The sequence below is a fragment of the Marmota marmota genome, unplaced genomic scaffold, assembly GCF_001458135.2.
Source record: "Marmota marmota marmota unplaced genomic scaffold, marMar, whole genome shotgun sequence".
Classification (NCBI taxonomy): Eukaryota; Metazoa; Chordata; class Mammalia; order Rodentia; family Sciuridae; genus Marmota; species Marmota marmota.
Genome location: NW_026000171.1, coordinates 9427852 through 9448810, shown reverse-complemented (window position 1 = coordinate 9448810; position 20959 = coordinate 9427852). Strand labels below are relative to the sequence as shown.

At 39.4% G+C, this 20959-nt stretch overlaps 1 protein-coding gene and 1 non-coding gene across 28 annotated transcripts in view; both read left to right on the top strand.

The window, feature by feature from the left end:
* Positions 1 to 20959, top strand: part of Mical3 (microtubule associated monooxygenase, calponin and LIM domain containing 3) — a 264490-nt gene that overhangs the window by 133885 nt on the left and 109646 nt on the right. For all 27 annotated transcript variants that reach the window (XM_048787731.1, XM_048787745.1, XM_048787747.1 and 24 more), the window contains 6 exons: positions 11515 to 11855; positions 13605 to 13812; positions 15671 to 15787; positions 16433 to 16534; positions 17350 to 17505; positions 19012 to 19112. In XM_048787731.1, the coding sequence (XP_048643688.1) occupies positions 11592 to 11855; positions 13605 to 13812; positions 15671 to 15787; positions 16433 to 16534; positions 17350 to 17505; positions 19012 to 19112 (948 nt within the window). In that variant the 5' untranslated portion in view covers positions 11515 to 11591. The remainder of the gene's footprint in view (positions 1 to 11514; positions 11856 to 13604; positions 13813 to 15670; positions 15788 to 16432; positions 16535 to 17349; positions 17506 to 19011; positions 19113 to 20959) is intronic.
* LOC125611912 lies at positions 5011 to 5117 on the top strand. Its single transcript, XR_007342158.1, has one exon. It is a non-coding gene; the product is annotated as a U6 spliceosomal RNA (small nuclear RNA).

The following is a 20959-nucleotide window of genomic DNA, read 5'->3' as shown; positions in this document are numbered from 1 at the left end:
ACACACAGTATCTTTGTTTATTTTTATGTGGTGCTGAGAATCGAACCCAGTGCCTTACACATGCAAGACAAGTGCTTTACCGCTGAGCTACAACCCCAGCCCTGACCATGATATTTTGTGTGATTCCATGGCAGTGGTAACAGGCAGACTAAACAACTGAAAAAGAAACCCCCAGATCTATTCCAGTTTAACCTCTTGTCATTTGAGTGTTAGGAAAGCATTTTAAAGTCTGTCCCAGATAGAGGGAGGTTATTATGGCAGGGTACCTTTATGGGACCCTGCATTTCTTCCAAGGACTCTATAATAATCTTTATGGGGTATTTATATCTCTTTGGACCGCTGGAATCTTGCTGTTCTGGGAGCACTTATGCTACAAAGGCCCTCAAGGTCTCCCTGTACAGCCTGCCGGCTAGCCAGCCAGCCAGCCAGCTTCCAGAGTGTGCAGTAGTGTAGCTGACTTTGCAGCCCTTCATTCAGCAGAACTTCATTGTGCACCTGCCATGTACCTGAAACTGGGTACACAGTGCTGAGTGAGATTAGGGCCTGGCCTTGCAAAGAACAGCTTTTGTAGGATTCTCCTTTGGTTGTGTTTCACCACATCCTCAATGAGGCTTTCTCCCTTGTCAAGGCCCATTCCCCACCACCCCCATCCCATCCTAGCAATGCTTTCAGGATAGTGGGGCAGGAAGTTGCTGGTCTTTTAGTCTCACCATAACTCAGCTCTGTACATTTGATGGTAGGTAGGTTCACCTCCTTATATGTTAGTTGATTAGAAAGTACTTTGTAATTGCTGGGTGCAGTGGCTCAAGCCTATAAGACAGGAGGATCACAAGTTCAAGGTCAGCTTCAGCAATTGTGAAGCCCTTAGCAGGTTAGTGAGACCCTCTCTCAAAATAAAAAATGGAAAAAGGATTGGGGATAAGGCTCAGTGGTAAAGTGCCCCTGGCTTAAATCCTCAGTACAAAAGAAAATGAAAGAAAGAAAAAGGGTAGGGGACTGGGGGTATATCTCAGTTGGTAGAGTGCTTGCCTAGCATGCACAAGGCCCTGACTTCAATCCCCAGCACCACCAAAAAAGTAAGAAAGAAAGCGAGCTTTGTAATTGATTCCTTAAATGTGTCACTGATGGCTGGGGTGTTAGAGCCTGCTAAAGAATGCAGACTGATAAAGCTTGTGTTATTACTATTTTAGTCATTTAGGCTTCCATCATCAGTCAATAGAAAAAATTCCTATGAAACCAGACTGTTATATCTTCCATTTGTGAAAAGATTCTATTTCAAAGGAACAGATGCAGTGATAAATTGTGAGAAGAAAAGGAATTATATATTGCACAGCTGTGCCCATCTCAATACCTGCAAGTTTCTGCTCTCAGGCAGAAGCTGGGAGCATGTATTGATGGGCTTTCATTTCTCAATGTGTATTCTTAAGTGTTTTTTTTATGACTAAGGACTTAGTCCCCAGAGTAGGCAGGTATGAACCTAAAGCATGGCTATACTACTTCCATCTTGTTTTGTGACCTTTAAACTTCTTTAAGCTGCAGTTTCCCCTTCTGCAAAATGGAGGTAATAGATTTATCTCACAGCATTGGTGAAGATCATGTAAAGCATGGCTCTGATACCTAGTAACTATCTTGTCATTACTGAGGAAGTCCTTCTACCTGCCTTGTTTTAACATTTGAGTGTGACAGAAACTCACTGACAGATCTTAATCCTTTAGCCCCTGCCTCACCATGCCATTACCATACCTTGTAGAACAGTTCTAAGGGAGAGTGGAGAGTGATGATGGAATAAAATTGTGAAATGTTTTTCTTTCATTCAAAAAACAAAATTGAGATCTATTTCTGTTATATAGAGTAGCCATGTATTTAGACTATCATTTTTTGTTGCTGAGATTTATTTATGAACAGCTAGGTAAAACAGCAGTGCCATCCATCATTGACTAGGCCTTGCTATGGGTCTGGTACACTAACCATTTTTCATTCATTACTTAATTTGCACAAAACACTATGATTTTTTGGATTTTTTAAAATTTTATAGGTGAGGAAGCTTAATTATAAGACATAAGATCTTAAGTTGGATGATGATAATGGTGGTGGTGGTGATGATGATGATGTGGTGGTGATGATGGTGGTGGTACTGGAGATTGAACCTAGATCCTCACACAAGCTGAACAAGAAAATTCTAAATCACTGAGCATAGCCCAGCCCTTTTTATTTTACTTTGAGGCAGGGTCTCACTAAGTTGCCCAAGCTGGCCTCAAATTTGGGATCCTCCTACTTCAGCTTCTATAGTAGTTAGGATTAAGGTATGTGCCACTATTCCTTCTGATTGTTTTTGTGGGTTATTTTGGGCAGGCATGGGTATTAGCATTAGCAACTGTGTTTATTGGATGTATCCTTCTGATTTGGACAGTTTAATGTGTGTCTCGGCAATAGAACCACAAGACAGAGGTCAATTTGGTTTTGACTCATGTCGTTACTCAGTTGCGTAGGTGTGTTGGTTTTAGTGAAGACATTGGTTGTTGGCAAAGAGTAGAATTAAAAAGTTCGAAGAGACAAAACATATGGGCTAAGGCCATACTACTGCCTTTCAGAATTAGATACTTGGCTGAGAACCTAGATGTCATATGATTCGGGTTCTTCTTGGAAACCTCTAGAAAGGATCAGTTCAGAGGCCAGGATGAAGTGGAGTAAGGATTCATTATAAAGTGCCACATTCCTGCTAGTTGATCCTCACAGAATATCATTGACTTTCCAGGTTGCCGCAGTCTGGCTGGGCACAAATGCCGCAGTCTGGCTGGGCACAAAATCACGAGCCACCACACAGCTTGTAGATTCAAACAGCAACTCTTTATTCCCGAACTCACACCAGCCGTCTACAATCATGTTCTGGGGAAATCCATGTTCTCTGCTCAAATCCACCACCACTGGGCTTCTGTCTCCCAAAAAATACTGTCTGAATCCCGTGAGAACTCAAGGGGAACTCAGGCAGCAGGATACGCCCTATTCCCAGCAGGAATAACCTTAAACCTGGAACCACCCTAAACCCGGATAGTCCTAAACCGGGAACGCCCCAAACCCGGATCATCCTAAACCAGGAACACCCTAAACCCGGATCCGCCCTGGTCCTTGAGCAAGGTCATCTTAGATGCAATGTCACTGCAAAATGTCCTATTTCCACAAGTCCTTCCACTAAGCAACATGGGGTACGCTGGCAAGGAAATTGTCATAGCTACTTGGCTAATGGCTCCCAGCACCAGATGACGTGATTTATTAGGTACCACTTTTGGGTAGCACATGAGAAAGCTTATCTATAACATCTATTTAGTTCTCCTTCATCTTCCCCAGTCACACAGGCTAATGTTTGTCCACCAGACTGGTCCTTCAAGAGCAACTAGCTCCATCTTTTCCTCAGTGATTCAGTAGAAACATAGAACAGTTCTGTTACAAGTCAGACTATAACTACAAAGACCTGATCCCTTCCCTAAGAAAACTCACTATTAGTGGAGAAGAGAAACATTTAAATAGTCCTTGAAGAATGGCAGGTGTAGATGAAGACTACTACTGTATTAATAAAGAATAGGTGCATAGAAAGAAGGAATAGACACAGGGTGGGGGTGGGGATTAGTTTTGTGCTGCAGATGAGTTTGATGCTAAATAGCATGAAAAAGAAAAGATCTGAGAATATAAGACATACCAAAACATGAAAACATTGAAGGTTAAACACCCTTTCATAAAAACACTCAAAAGCTAGGAATAGAAGGAAATGACTTCCACTTAATAAAAGCAGTATATGTAAAACCTATGGCAAACAATCGTACTCAATAGTAAAGACAGAAAGCTTTTCCTCTTAAAATCAGGAACAAGGCAAGGATGCCCACTTTTGCCACTTCTGTTTAATATGCCAAACCAGATTGGCAAGAAAAAGTATCTACACTGAAAAGGAAAAAGTGAGCCAGGCATGGTGGCTCATACCTGTAATCTCAGCTACTTGGGAATTTGAGGCAGAAGGATTGCAAGCTTGAGACCAGCCTGAGCCGCTCATCAGGATCCTGTTGCAAAATTTAAAAAATTGAAGAGGGCTAGGGAAATAGCTCAGTGGTAGAGTACCCTGTGTTCAATTCCTAGTACTGGTGTTGGGGGACAAAGAAAAGGAAAAAAGTGAGATTATCTCTGTTCGTAGATGACACACTCTTATATGCAGAAACCCTAGAGACTCCACTCAGAAAATCCATTAGAGTTAATACAGGAATTCAGCAAAGTCAAGAATTCAGCAAGTCAGCATTTTTATGTACTTAGCAGTGAATAATCTGAAAAGGAAATTATGAAAACAATTTCATTTATAATAGCATCGAAAGGATAAAATACTTGGAAATTAACCAAGGAGGTGAAAGACTTATACAATGAAACTAAAATATCACTGAAAGAAATTAAACTTAAATAACTGAGCACACATTCCATGTTCATGGTTTAGAAAACTTAAGATGTAATATACAGAGTCGGTACCACCCCTGTCTAAATCCCAATTTTTGGAGGGATTTGTTGTTGTTGTTTTGGTTTGGTTTTGCAGAAAAATTCATATGGAATCTCGAGATTGGGACTGGGGCTCAGCGGTAGAGTGCTCATCCGGCACATGTGAGGTGCTGGGTTCCATCCTCAGCACTACATAATAATAAATAATAGGGGGCTGGGGTTGTGGCTCAGCGGTAGATTACTCGCCTAGGGCGTGTGAGTCCCTGGGGTTCGATCTGCAGCACCACATAAAAATAAATAGATAAAATAAAGGTTTTGTATCCAATACAACTAAAAAATAATTATTTAAATAAATAAATTATGTTCAACTACAACTAATATATTTTTTTTAATTTGTGTGGAATCTCAAAGTACCCAGAATAGCCAAAACAGTTTTTAAAAAGAAGGACAAAGCTAGAGGGCTCATGCTTCCTGATTTCAAAACTTACTATGAGGAAATAGTAATCCAAAATGTGGTACTGGTTTAAAGACAGACATATAGTATTCACTTCAGCAGCACATATACTAAAATTGGAATGATACAGAGAAGATTAGCATCACCCCTGCACAAGGATGACATGCAAATTCATGAAGCATTCCATATTTAAAAAACAACAAAAAAGACATATAGACCAATGGAAGAGAGCCCACTACTATACCCTTGCACGTATGGATGGTCAAGACTTTTGACAAAGGTGCTGAGAGCATTCAGTGGCAAGAGGGCAATCTTTTAAACAAGTGGTGCTGAGAAAACTGAATATTCATATGCAAAAGAATGAATTTGGACTTTTATTTAATGCCATACACAAAATTAACTCAAAATGGATCAAAGACCTAAATGTAAAACCTAAAACTATAAAACTCTTAGAACCACCCCCAGGACACATAGGACAAAATTTCACAACATTAAATTTGGCAGTGACTATTTTGGATATGACACCAAAGGCACAGGCAACAAAAGAAAAAAAAAGCAAGTTAGGTTTCATGAAATTTTTAAAAAGATGTATCAGAAGACACGATCAACAGAGTGAAAAGGCAACCCACAGAATGGGAGAAAGTGGTTGGAAATCATGTATCTGATAAGGAATTAATACCCCAAATACAGAGAATTCCTAAAACTTAACAAGAACAAAAATAACCCAGTTAAAGAATGGACATTTCAAATGACATTTGAATAGTCATTTTTCAAAAGAAGTTATACAAGTGGCCAGTAAATACATGAAAATATGCTTAATGTTACAAATCACTAGGGAAATGCAAATGAAAAGTACGGTGAGATACTACCTCAAACCTGTTAGGATGGACACTATCAAAACTAACACTGAGGGCTGGGGTTGTAGCTCAGTGATGGCACTCTTGCCTCGCATGTGTGAGGCACTAGGTTGGAGCCTCGGCACCCCATAAAAATAATTTAAAAATAAAGGTATTGGGTCCATCTACAAACAAACAAAGAAAAATTACAGAAAAATAGTATTGGTGAGAATATGGAGAAATTGGAACCCTGTGCATAAAAGGAGTTACAGAGTTGGATGGTAATGATGGTTGTACTCTCTTATGATTGTATTTAACAGTATTCTATTACACTTAAATTGATTTAAGATTAGCCAGGTTCTGTGTTACATGCCTGAGGTCCCAACTACTTGAGAGATTGAGGCAGGAGGATCACTTGAGCCCAGGAGTTGGAGGCCAATTTGACAAACACAACAGAGGTCTGTTGCCGCAGTCCGGCTGCAGCAAAATAACCGGGGGGTGATGAACAACTTGTGTACATTGATACAGCAGGAGTGGGATCCGTTTATTGTAGGACTGGAGGGGTATATATACATTACACACAGCTTATCTTAATTAACATAAACTAGATACAGCAGTCAACCAATAAGGAATCTCTACACTTAATGGCTCGCTTGGGTTACTTCATAAACCACTCCCTCTGCAAAATGCCAGGCGCCATCTTGACTTGTTTACAGACTCTAGCAGTCTGTCTTAAACAAACAAACAGACAAACAAACAACAAAATGGCTAAGATGGGAATTTTATAGTATGTGTTAGTTACCATAAAAAAAATTGGGGGAAAATTAATGCATGAGGAAGACTACTTGCCTTGCAAGATTTTGAGTTGCTTCCTGGGTACCCAGAGCCTTATCTGAAGAGCTGTGAGAAAAACAGAGCTGAGAAGTAGAGTTAGAGAGGATGAGAAACCCCATTCCAGACAGTTTTTGTGGGTTTTTTTTAAGAGGGGGCACTTTACCATTGAGCCTTGTTATTTTTTAAGACGGGCCTTGCTGAGTTGCTGGGGCTATGTTGAATTTATGATTCTCCTGCCTCAATCTCTTTAGTCTCTGGGATTACAGGTGTGCCCAACCCCAGACAGTCTTTGACTTAGTCAACTTGTTACCTCTGAAGCCATGACCTCAGTGTTTGCATTCAAATGATAGCAGCTCAGTTGCTCATGTTGCAGAAAAAAATATGTCTAGAACTATTTTGGTGATTTGGGGATCCTTGTTTTTGTGGCAAAACACTATGGAATCTCAATAATCTAATATGAATTTTTCAACTAAGTTTCCTCCTAACAGCATTCCAAAACAAGCATTCCTATACACCTACTATAGTTCCAAAATCTATTTAGACAAGTCACACCTCTCACTGAGTGGGCTAGGAAAAGGAGCACTTTTTGGATTCCTTTAAGATTTAGAGATTTGCATACCTACTGGTATATTAATCGTATAGAGACAGGAGAGAAAAATGAAGCCTCACTCTGGGTACCCAGAGCCTTATCTGAAGAGCTGTGAGAAAAACAAAGCTGAGAAGTAGAGTTAGAGAGGATGAGAAACCCCATTCCAGACAGTTTTTTTTTTTTTTTTTTTTTTTTTTTTTTTTGGAGGGGGCACTTTACCATTGAGCCTGTTATTTTTTGAGACGGTGAGTGATTCTTATTTTGTTGTTTTCTTTCTTTCCTTTTTCTAATTTTAAAGATAATTTTTTTCACTAACCCCCCAAACAACCACCCACCTATTCTAAGAGCTGCAGATTGAGCATTCTCATATCCACCTATGAGTCAGAGTAACCTTTCATTCTTGTTGTAAATAAAAACATGAACCCTGTTCCTGCATGTTCTTCATAGGCTGTCTGTCTCCCCAGCACTTCCCTCTACCGCCAAGGAATGCACAGAGCATCTGAGTCAGCAGTCAGCTGCCACTAGACAAAACATGCAGGGTATTGTCAACTGGCAGTCTCACAGATGCTCTGGAAACCTGGCATCACTGTTTCTTCCTTTTCCCCCTTCAGACTCCTCACTTCCCTTGCCTTTTTCTTTTCATACCTTGATTTTTCTGTCCCCAGAATTTCAAGTACCTTCCTGCCAGGTTTCCTGGTCCCTAATGTTCCTGTAATTGTGAATGTTGATTTTTCCCAAGACACTTGGATGGGTGGTCAAGGAGAAGTCAGGGGGAGCATGAGTTGGCTTTGACATTCAGGAATGAGGGGAAATGGGTTGGTTTCAGGAATGGCTCTTCTGCCATTCTGCCTGGCTTTTCAGAACAAGTCAGAATGCAAGGTAAGTCCTCTTGGAAATGAGACAGTCCCAGTGCAACAGAGCCACAGAATAATGGTGTGGTACTCTAGATTTGTCTTCCAACTCCAGTGATCTGGCTCACAAAGAAGGAAAAGTAAGACAGCCCAAGGGATTCAGTCTCGTGTAGTCTTACCTTGAATGCCTGTTGCATTGTTCCAGGAACCAACCTGCTTCTGTTTATCTGCTGTCATTAGTCCCTGAAGGTCATGATCCTTTAGCCTGGGCACTTAATACTTGTCTGCTGCCCATAAGCAGGTACTCTGCAGCTGAAACCTGTTAATTTAAAGGTGCATTGCAGCACCTTTAAATTTCCAACTACAAAAGATCGGGGCTGATTATTAAACAAGGTGTGCATCTGCTGTGGAACCTTATTTGGATCTTCTCTGTAGTGGTTAGTAGCTCTTGGCAAATAAATATTTATTTCAGAATGGGCTACAACCAGCCAATGGGATGGTAGCCCATGCAGCAGAACTATTCTTCTGACACAAATGCCCAAGACACTCTTGAGGGAGAGATAGGAGCACAAAGCAGGTGTTATGACCAGGGAAAGGATTTTATAGATATCTGGTGTGGGGTTTTAATGTGTTAAATTCAACAAGAGAATAATGGTGTTCTCAGTGCTCTAAGTTCTGGCAAGAAGTAGAAGGTGGCTGCTATTAGGGAACAAAGAAAAATTATTTTCTCCCTTGATGCAAATATATCAGACATGTACAGTGGGTTCAAATCTTGCAAACATTTCATTGTGACTGGCAAAATCAAGGTTGATTGTGAACACAGGTAGGATATGTGGGTCCAGGACAGCACAGTGCTGTCTGCTCACTGAAAAGCAAGTAAAATTGCAGATTCCCTACATAGAAGGCAAGATGCAGAGGGTCCCCAGTGTAGCAAATGCTATCTGAGGTCTTTGTTTCCAGTTGTTGGTTATTACCTGTTGTAGTCTTTCTTCTGCTGTTGCATAAGAACATCTGTTTTTTTTTTTTTTTTTTTTTTTTTTACCCCCTACTAGCTGTCTTTTAACTACCTGTCTTTTTAAGGTAAGTTTTGGCTTGTAAGAAAAAGAATGAATTCTTCTTAGGAACTTTAAAATGTTTTTCTTGCTACTACCTAAATCAAAACCTTTATTTAGGGGAAATTGAAGGCTAGTTTCCATTAATCTTGTTTTATTTATTCATCTATTGGTTTTTTTTGTTTATTGTGGTGCTGGAGAGGGAACCAACCTGCTCATGCGTGCTGGGCAAACACTCAATCACTGAGCTATTCCAAGCCCCCTAATTCCATTTCTTGCTGAACTCTTGCCCACATGGATATTAGAACAAGCAGTATGTATAGTTCTTAATATCCAGAGCCAGGAAAGGCTGTTGAGTAAGTAACATTTTTTAAGGTGAGAAGCCGAATTAGTATATTTCAGATGATAAATTAATCATCTTCCACTCATCCTCCACAGTAGTAGAAAAGTATTGAGCTATTGACATGAAAACGTGAAAGGGAAAGGACAGTTCCTGTAGCTATGACTTTCTTTCATGAAGCTTAAGACACATTTGTAAGTGATTTGGTTTAATCATATGATATCATGGTGAGGTATGGAGAAAAACAGAGCGATGTTTCTCCTTCATAATGGGAAGAGCTTCCCAACAGAACCTTGTGAAACTTAACACCTGTTCTCTGAGAATTGATTGTATCAGCACCTGCAGCTTGGTGGCTCTCTTACATTATATCAGTAAATAGAAGGCCACTTTTTCCTTCTTTCCCCTCCTGAGGACAGCACATAAATAACTCCCTTCATCTTCTCCTATCCCCAAGAGTAAATCTTCCACAGTTCCAAGCCAGTCATGTTTGTCATACTAGTGGTAAATTGGAGGATGTGCCTTCTGATTGAATAATGTTGGATTCATGTATCTTCTGATTGAATAATGTTGGATTCAACTTGCTGATCTTATCTTCAGGATTTTTATGTCTATGTATGAGATTATTTATTTAATTTATTTAATAGATATAGGCCTTTTTAGATTGTCTATTATTTTTGTGTGAGTTTTGGCAGATTGTGTTTTTTCATGGAATTGATAAGCACCAGGAACAAGTTTTATGACCAGGAGAATTTCTTTAACACAAGGCTCAGAGAACTTCAGAATTGGGAGAGAGTTGTAGAAGTCATCAATCATTCCTTCTTGTCTTCCACAACAACAACAAAAAAATCAGTTTTATGAGGCAAAGTGACTTCCAGGGTCATGCAGCCTGTGTAGGCACATGTGGCTCAGGGTGGTGCCCTACAGTCACCCGGTCCTACATTCTTCATATGGCTTAGCTTGGCCCTTTGCCACCTACCTCCAAATTATGGTTGTAATAGTGATAATAAATAAAATGTGGTACAAAGGTGATGTGACAGACGCCAGAGAGAAAGTAGATGAAAAAACACATGAGGTGCCATCTTCGGCCTTTAAGCCTCTTTACAGCAGACACATAGAATGGCAAATGTGTTCATGTTTTGATAAGTGGAAGATATAGATGGCATCATTGTTATTGTTAAACATGATTATGGGCAAAATGGGGTGGCTCTACAATCTCCCCATCCTGCCATGTACCACACACAGAAGACTTCTCAAGTCTTTTAAATCTCTGCTGATACTATCACATCTGAACTTCCTGCTTCTTAGAACTTCTATGACACTACCCTTTTTCTGTGTTTCTCATAATCTTTTCTAGTGGGGTGGACTTTCTTCCAGCCTCTTCTTGCAGGTTTGTTCTTCCTAGAGCACATGTAAAGCCATGGCTTATTTCAGTTCCACTACCACTGTACACTAAGGACTCCCAAACCTGGTCTGCATCTCTAAGGGCTCCCTTGAACTTCACATTCATACTCCACTGCCTAGTATATGGCTATATTTTCCCCTAAGTAGCTCAGATGCGACAGATTGAAAAGGGAGTTTACTACCCCTGTTCACAAATGGGTGCTTTTATTTTTAATTCATTGCCTTGCTATCATGATTTCTCAGTGGCCTAAGAAGGAAAACTGGGAATCTTTTTGACACTTTGATCTTTATCAGTCCCTCATAGGACTGTCTGTGTTTTACTTTATTTCTCACATACTATACTTCTTCTTATGTGGCTAACATTTACTTACCCTGAAGACTCTGCTGTCATGTCTTAGAGGTTCATCTTTAATAAGGACCCTGCCTCCCTGAGATTTAGGTACTCTTCCTTATTCCTCTCTCTCTATTGGTACACTGTATCATTCAGTTTATGTGCCTGTCATTCACTAGACTATAAAATCCTTGAAAACAAAGGCTGTCTTACTCATCTTTCCACCTCAGTATCTTGGATGGTCCCTGGAGCATTTCAGTATGCATTTGTTGAATGAATGTGTTATCTCTTGAGATCTCTTCTTCAGAAAGATCAATTGTAGAAATACTGACCATTTCTTTCTTTCTTTTCGTTAGATTAAGGTGACAGTGTCAGGTGGATCAACTGCCATCCCACTGCCCCCTCTGTTGGACAGTGCTGAGAGTGGGGAAGCATGGAAGAGAAGAAGCATGAGACCACGAACCAAGCTCATGTCCTCTTTGACCGGTTTGTCCAAGCCACTACCTGCAAGGGAACCCTCAAGGCCTTTCAAGAACTCTGTGACCACCTGGAACTGAAGCCTAAAGACTACCGTTCCTTCTATCACAAGCTCAAGTCCAAGCTTAACTACTGGAAAGCCAAAGCTCTCTGGGCAAAGTTGGACAAACGGGGCAGTCACAAAGACTATAAAAAGGGAAAAGCATGCACTAACACTAAGGTAAGGGCTTAACTATTCTCAGACTCTAAGGTCACTGACATGAGAGTTTAACTAGGTACCAGTTAGAAGAATTGAATAGAGATGGACTGGGTAAGATTCCCAGGCTAGGTTGATGCCAGGCAGATTCTAGCATCACTGTGTGTAAATATACTACATTTTGTGTAAATATACTACATTTTCTTTGTCCATTCATTACCTAAGAAATTAAGCTTATAATCTGTTGAAATTTTGCAGATCCATTACTCATGCTCATTTTTTTTTCTTTTAAAAAAAAAATTTATTGGTTCTTTTTAGTTATATATAATAGCAGAATCCATTTTGATATATAAGCATGGAATATATCTTATTCTAGTTAGGATCTCATGGATGTATGTGATGTTAGGATTCACTATTCACTGTAATGTTTTCATATATGTACATGGGGAAATAATGTCAAATTTATTTCACTGTCTTTCCTTTTCTTATCCCCCCGCCCTCCATTCTCCATTGTCTAATCTACTGCACTTTTGTTCTTCCCCTCACCCCATCCCCTTATTGTGGGTTAGCTTTCACATATCAGAAAACATTTGACCTTTGGTTTTTTAGGACTGGCATGATTGTCTCCAGATTCATCTATTTGCTAGCAAATGTCATAAAGTCATTCTTCTTTATGGCTGAGTAATACTCCATTGTGTGTAAATATACTACATTTTCTTTGTCCATTCATCTGTTGAAAGGTTGACTGTTTCATGTGCCAGACCCTTTTCTGAGCATGTTTCATGTATTTTCATATTGGACATTCAAAGTCTCAACTTTTTAAGAACAACCCTGAAGTCAAGCTTTGCATTTTGCTGAAGTTTCATTTTGAACCTCACCCTCTTAGGAGGATGCAGATCATTTAGCAAGGTCATGGATAGGTTAAAAGTCTTATCTACGCATAACTTCATAGTTCTTGACATGTCATCTTTATAAAACCATAACTCTATACTCAACTTCAGTTTGCCCTTGTGTGCATAACTAGAGACCCATCCCAGTGGATTTACATTTGAATAGATATCATCAATAATATTCAAGAAATTCAAAAGCAAAACTTTCGTGAGTACTGGACTTTAAAAATGAAAGGAACTCAAAGTCAAATGTGTTGCACAGCTTTCTTCTGAGCATGCAGTACAAACTAATTAAGATCTTTGTTTAGCCTCATGCTGAGTATTTCTCTAGAGTATTGATTTTCAAGAGCATTTCCCTGGACTTTCAGTCTAGAAATGATGATTTTACATCTCTTTTAGCACATAAAATTTTGGCTTTTGAAAGTGGCCTCCAGAGAATTATCTGTGTGGTAAATCCATTCCAGGGCTCTGAAGATTTGTTGAACCATAATAATCTCTACCTCCCTGGACAGAAATCTGCTGAACATAGAAGCCTTTCAAAAGGTCCTCTCCTGTCAATAAAAGATTAGATGTGATTTTCATATTATTTATTGAAATGATTACCCCTTTAAATATGTTACAGATATGTGGGCCTTACAGGCTGACCAAGATGAACATGTACTTGGTTCACAAGTAGCACTTGTTCAGTCTTTCCCATCCATAGCAACCACAGCTCTTCTTTCAAACTCTGCTGTGACACAGACAGGTTTGAAGTTTTTTTGGTAATGGAGAGAATAGCCCTCACTGAAGGTTTACAGGAATGATGGTTATGAGATTATAAAATATCTCTAGAAATATGTTTTAAGAGTCACAAGCTTTGCCTTAAAGCAGCTGTGTTTTGCAGTGTCTCATCATTGGAGCTGGCCCCTGTGGTCTCCGCACAGCCATTGATTTATCCTTATTGGGAGCTAAGGTGGTGGTTATTGAGAAGCGAGATGCCTTTTCCCGCAACAATGTCTTACATCTCTGGCCCTTCACCATACATGATCTTCGAGGTCTGGGTGCCAAGAAGTTCTATGGCAAGTTCTGTGCTGGAGCCATCGATCATATCAGTGAGTAACACCAGCTGCTGTAGGATTCCAACCCTTCTCCCGCCCACTTTTCAGTAGACAGAGACAGGTAGGTTATCTGAGGAATTCCTGCTCAATAGCATAATTTGTTCCGATCTCATTGGTATCTATCATGTAGCAAGCATTCCCTATATTGAGTCAAAATATTTGCCTCTTGTAGTTCTGTGACCTAGAACTTTGAACTACAATGTTTGCCCTGTGCAAGGAGGAGGAGTCTGGCTTAAGGATGTCTGAGTTAGGTCTTGGACTATTACTGAATACTTGCAGTGTGTGAGATAGGCAGAGGGGCTAGACTTTTGGAAACCGGTGACCAATTTGGGCCTCAATCCTTTGGTGGTTCTTGGAGTAGTAGAAGAAGTACACAGGCTGTGGCTCTCTGCAGTGTAATCTTTCATATGCTAAACTAACATAAGAAGAACATGCTACAGGGATACAGTCCTTATATTTAAAGAGAAAGCAGAGTTCTAGGTTGGTCATGAATGACAAGTCAGTAGTAGAATTCCTCTGGTTAGGTGATACTCACGAAGTCTACAGCCAGAATAGCTCTTGGCATTCTCTTGTCAATCTTCAAACTCATTTGGAGTCTCTGTATTTTTGAAAAGGGTAAATACAAGTTAATGCAGTTGATTATTGTTTTCATGCCTGTAAGTAGCCTATCTGAAAACCAGTTCAGAACAGAAATTGTCTGCATTATGAAGTTGAAATCCTCTATTTAAAAATTGGTTATCACTAAAGAGTCCAGGAAAACTTTATCAAAGAAACTTTGGTCTGAGTACCAGACTTTTTGCTGTTTGAAGTGGTTGTGCCAATTTATTAAACACTGGCTAACAACTTGTACTTCCCTGACAGAAGTGCTTGGAACAATAGTTATCTGCAAAACTAAAATGTGTGCTAGCATGAGACTTAATGAGTCTTTGGGAGTGTGACTCAGAGGGTGATAGTTGTGGTAAGCTAAGGAAAATAACCAGGATGACTTAGCAGTGGACTTGCATGTGCTTCTAACAGATTAGTCACAGATTGAAGGTAAGTTTGGCTTTGAGGGATGACTGAGGGTCATTGATAGAGTGGACTTGTCTCCCAGTGATTATGAGCGGCAGAATTATTTTGGGACTGAGAGAGTCTTAGATCAGCAACTAGATTTCTATCTTTGTATACATAGTATTGCTGCCACAACTGGCACTGGGTAGGAACTTTGGGCATCAAATAGTATATAAATCTCACCTTGATAATGAGTGAGATTTTCAATTATTTTGTGCCTCAGTTGCCACAACTGTAAATAAGTTGGGGTTCTGTTAAGAGGATAAGGCTGAATTGTGATTTCTTTTACCTGCTGAGAGAATGTGAAGGTCAGTGAGATAATAAGAGTAGAAGGGATGCCATGGATATTTCAGAAAGCAATACAGTGGCTCCATATCAAGCTGTGAAAAGTGTACTCATGAGTGTACTCCTGTGTCCTGTGGTAGGTGCCATGTCCCATTACGACTATAGATACTACTGAGAATAGCATCTCTGACACATCAGGGGAAGCTAGAAAGGAGAGTCTCCTGTTGGCCACAGTCTCATGCTGTCTCCAAGTTTTCTATTGTTTAGAATACTAACTCAAAGATGTAGGTGGCTTTAAAGTCTCTAGAGCATCTCTTCCACTGGTTGGTATTTACCCTTAAAAAGAAAGAAGTTAGAGAACATGGCATAGAAAATGTCTCCTGCTCCAAAAGACTTTGGAGAACCTGAATAGACTATGCATAGGAGAAAGGGTGGGAGGGAACATGAGGAGCAACTACTGGTGTGTTCTTTCTTCTCTGTGTGCTCTTGCAAACATGTAGTCTTTGTATTTACCCAGGTATACGTCAACTCCAACTAATACTTTTGAAAGTAGCCTTGATCCTAGGCATCGAAATACATGTCAATGTAGAATTCCAAGGACTTGTACAGCCTCCCGAGGATCAAGAAAATGAACGTAAGTTGAATTGGAAAAATGAAGAAAGCTTAAAATGGCATTTAAAGGATGAGAACAGATGAGGTAAAAGGAGAACATGGGAATAATCTGCCAGTGTTTTTCAGAACTAGTTAAAGGGATTTCTTTGTATAGTCTGTGCCTTTGAAGTTTACTGTTAAAGTTGAATAAGGAGGCCTTTTGTTAAAATTTTTGAATTTATTCTAATCAGTTATGCATAACAGCAGAATATTCTTCGATTCATTATACACAAATGGAGCACAGATTTTCACTTCTCTGGTTGTACACAAAGTAGAGTCACACCATTCATGCAATCATACATGTACCTAGGGTAATGATGTCCGTCTCCTTCCACCATCTTTCCTATCCCCATGCCCCCCAACCCTTTGCCCAATCCAAAGTTCATGACGAGGCCTTTGACTTAGTCATTGCAGGCACTTGTACTATAGAAAAATCATATGGTGGGGAAAGTCCCTTTGTAAGTTCTCTTCGGAGCTTCTTTCTATCTGAAGTTTATACCCCATACTTTTCTATTTATTGTTTTTAGCTTGGAGTTTTGTGCATTCTGTATGCCTGGGTATCTAGAGATGATCTTAGAGATATGAATTTGGTCTGAGTAATGATCTTAATTTTGCATTTGGTCCACAGGGATAGGTTGGCGGGCACTGGTGCACCCCAAAACTCATCCTGTATCAGAGTATGAATTTGAAGTGATCATTGGTGGGGATGGCCGTAGGAACACCTTGGAAGGTATTGGCTTGTGCTCTACTTACTCTCTTCAGAGAAGAATAGAGGCTGACCTTGTCCCCAAGAGTCCATGTTCCTGAGAATTTGCACAAAAATGTGCTATCTTTTATTGTCGGGGGCAGGGGTACTGAGGATTGAACCCAGTGCACTTTTTCACTGAGCTACATCCTCAGTCCGTTTTTTAATTTTTATTTTGAAACAAAGTCTTGCTAAACTGTGGAGGCTGGCCTCCAACTTTCAATCTTTCTGCCTCAGCCTCCCAAGTCTCAGAGATTACTGATACTTTGCCTTGCTGGGTTTCCTATTTGAATTGCATGGCATCTCAGCTTTCTTCCAGACAGTGCTCACTCTGAGTATATTTTACAGGGTGCTCTTGTTAAGTACCTTGTTAAAGTACTAAGAGATGAGATATACTTTTTTTTAAATATTTTTTTAGTTGTAGATGGATACAATATTTTTATTTGTTTTTATGTAGTACTGAGGATCAAACCCAGTGCCTCACAGCGCGAGGCAAGCCCTCCACCACTGAGCTACAGCCCCAGCCCAAGATATACTTTTTGGGAATTGACAATGTAGAATGTAATTTAAGTCAGCACACCTGCTCCCCTTTTTAAATGGAATCCCTAGTACTGAATAGTATTCTGTTCAGTCAGATTTCAGATTGTTTATTAATGATGTGGGAGACCTGCCCTAAAAATTTTTCATTGAGTTTCATTCTCCACATTTTCCCTAATGTCTTCATCAACACCCTCCTCATTTGAAGTGATCATCTTTCTTCTCTAGCCAATTGCCACCTATGAAAATTTTTTTCCCTCCAGGATTTCGCCGGAAAGAATTTCGTGGCAAACTGGCTATTGCCATTACAGCAAATTTCATTAACCGAAATACAACAGCAGAAGCCAAAGTGGAAGAGATCAGTGGTGTGGCTTTCATATTTAACCAAAAATTTTTCCAGGAGCTACGAGAAGCCACAGGTTGGTATAGATTCCTCCAAAGTAATAAGGTTAAACATTGAAATGGTTACTTATTACTTTTTTCTTGGGGGTTTGATAGGGTGGATGGTGCTTGTTATTACTGTTATGTCATTTGTCCTGCTTTTTCTTCACTCCTGTGCTTTGTTCTTAGCTTAATGGTCCCATATCATTCTGTCTCCTGCTCTAGCATTATCAGTCTTTAGCACAATGGCTAGGCTACTCTAGATTTTGTTTTTATTTATTGTTTTGTTTTAAAGTATTCATTCTGCCTTCTACCAACTCATCCCCAATCCCTTACCTCTACATTGTGATGCTAAGTTATGGCACTGGATATAGCAAACTGCCAGTTGGTAGCTCTCTGGTTTTATTGAGAACCTAACAGATATTAAGTATGCAGTCTTCTTCCTGAGTTCATTTGAACTTGAAAGCAAACCATGTGACAGATAGGAATGACATTGTTGTATGATGGCTTTTGAATAGATGTATTTTGCTGCAACAAAAAAAAATATGTATTTTATTCTCTATTTTCTTTTTTTTTTTTTAGAAAGAACTTTTTTTTAATATTTATTTTTCAGTTTTCGGTGGATACAACATCTTATTTTATTTTATTTTTATGTGGTGCTGAGGATGTGGCTCAAGCAGTAACGTGCTGGCCTGGCACGCGCGGGGCCCTGGGTTCAATCCTCAGCACCATATAAAAATAAAATAAGATGTTTTTCTCTATTTTCTAGACTTGATTTCATTGCCTTCGTTTTTTTAGATGAATAGAATTAAAAAGACAATAGCTCATTCTCTACTTCCAGGCATCTACCCTGTTTTTGTTTTTGTTTTGGTACCAGGGATTGAACCCAAGGGCACTTAACCACTGAGCCACATCACCACCACCTCCCCTTTTTAAAAAAAAAAAAAAAAATTTACGTTTTTTTTTTTATTATTTTTTTTTTATGTGGTGCTGAGGATCGAACCCAGTGCCTCACACATGCTAGGCGAGCGCTCAACTGCTGAGCCACAACCCCAGCTGCCCCCAAAGACTTTCTTATTTTTTATTTTGTGACAAGGTCTCACTTGGTTGCTCACAGCCTAAGTTACTTTGAACCTGTAATCCTCCTGCCTCAACCTCCTGAGCTGCTAGGATTATAGGTGTATGCAACCATGCCCAGTTTATGAGATTTCTTTAGTTCTCTAGCTTCCTTGATGACTCAAAGAGGTTTAATCTGTTAACTAAGCCATGCCCTCTTTAAGGATTACCCTCTTTTTTTTTTTTTTCCAATTCTTATGTTTGTGTTAACTTTTGGTCATTGTTTTCAGAATAACTTAAGTTGAATTAATAATAGTACAGAGGGAAACAAATCTCCCCTTATTTTCATGAACTGAATAGGCAGGAAGAGAGAATCTGGACCTAAACATCTTCCTGCTTGGAATTTTATGATCCTGTCTTAGACCCAAGTAGTCTCTCTGGCTGCCCTACTCAGCAAACTCCTATGCATGTTTGTTTTCTGGTTGCAGGTATTGATTTGGAGAACATCGTCTACTACAAAGATGACACGCACTATTTCGTTATGACAGCCAAAAAGCAGAGTTTACTGGACAAAGGGGTGATACTGCATGTGAGCAATGGATCTCTTTCAAACCACTTTTGTTGAATTTGTTAATATGATCACCAAGAGAAAGGGCTTTATTGTCTGATGGGATTTTTCTGCAAGGGAATAAAGATGAGCATTGAACACATCTCCTCAAATCACTGATGGTTTTTAGTTTAACTTTGAAAAAAATATTTTTATTATGGAAAATTGTTAATTTAACAGAAATAGGGAGAATAGTATAATGAACTCTTATGCCCATTCTTTAGCTTGAGCAGTTATTAACATGGCCAATATTGTTTCAATAAAACCCCACTCCACTCACCTCTCCTGCCATTGGATTGTTTCAAAGCAAATGTAAAGAATCATTTCTTGTATAAATAGTCAGTTTAATTTTAGGTGACTTTGTTTGAGATTATAATGAATTTCATGTATGACCAATTATTGGTTGGTCAGTAGATCTTTTTTTGGGAGGGAAGTGATAGAGGTAAGAGAGTTCAACCAAGAAGCAATGCTTGGTGCTTATGACAGCCTGATTATGGCTCTGGTTTTACTGTGGCAACACTGAATTGGTATATTTAGGCTTTGTTCAGACTGAACAACAAGGGCCTAATGTCCATCTTTAGCCAGACTTTTTTTTTTTTTTGCAAAACTAATTGTGTGGAGATAATCTGAAATCAGAGAGTTGCAAGGTGGATGGTTTCTTAAGGAAAGTGTCTTAAATCTTAGTTGGTCTCATTGGTCTGAATATGGGAATTACTTCCCCTGTGTGATGAAACAGTTAGAAGCAAATAAACACCAGAGGTGTTGATTTAGGCTTGTACAATTCCCACCAGACTCAAAGCTGAATCTCAGGGAGCCCTTTGTCTTTGTAGAATGATAATGAATCAAGTCCTTTTAGTCTGAGTCACACTATTGCCATATTGAGACCAAATGGAGAATGAGCTGAGGAGCACATGCTTGCAGCACAAAGTCTCCTTTCCACCCATGAACCTTGTGTCTGTTTCTCAGCATAACAGTCCTGTATATATGCAGGGAGAAACAGGACAAAGCAGTTTGTATAGCCCATTCTGCCAAAGCAGAAGCAAGACATACTTGGCTGGATGCTTTATAAAGTGTTCATTATCTGGGGCTATTTTATTGTTATCAATAAGAACTAGCCAGTAAAGCAGTTGAGATGCCTGGGACTAAGTTAAGACTTAAATTTACCATCTGGGCAGAGCTGTGGTTGTCAGTCAAAAATAGATAAGAGCAATCTAGACTGTTAAATTAAGATCTGTTTTACTTTTTGTTTTCATTTTTTATAGGGCAGGAGCTGTGCCTTCTGTGAGTGCTGTTTATAAACTAAACCCACTGTAGCCATTTAATGTTGAACAAGCAGTATTTCTAGAACCAACCAGAGTGTTTGTGTTTTGACTTCTGACATCTTATAGTTGTAGCTGAAAGTACCATCAGTAATACTTGGAAACTGAGTCCCCACTTCAGGAGAACAGAGACTTGGCTCAGTGTGCAAGAACCTCCAAAGCAGAAAAGGAGCTTTTTAGTCCCTTACTTAAAGCTCTTTTTCTCTCATTTTTGTTTTTTCCTGTTGGTGATTTTCTATAGAGCCTTACAGAATCTTATATATGATTTTGAAAACCTGTGTTCCATTTTCAGTTCATTCCTTCCCATCCTCCTCAGCTACCAATGTTCCTAGTGCCACATCTCTTTGGCACTGAAGCTTTTCAGGTTCTTCCTTTAAGCATGATGAGCTATGCAAGTCTGAGTTCCCAGCTGAAAAAAAAAAAGCTGTTTGCTATTCAAAAGATAATGATTATAGAAGATAACATAAACCATTAAATACTTTTTCAGCTTACAGAAATTATTTAATTTGT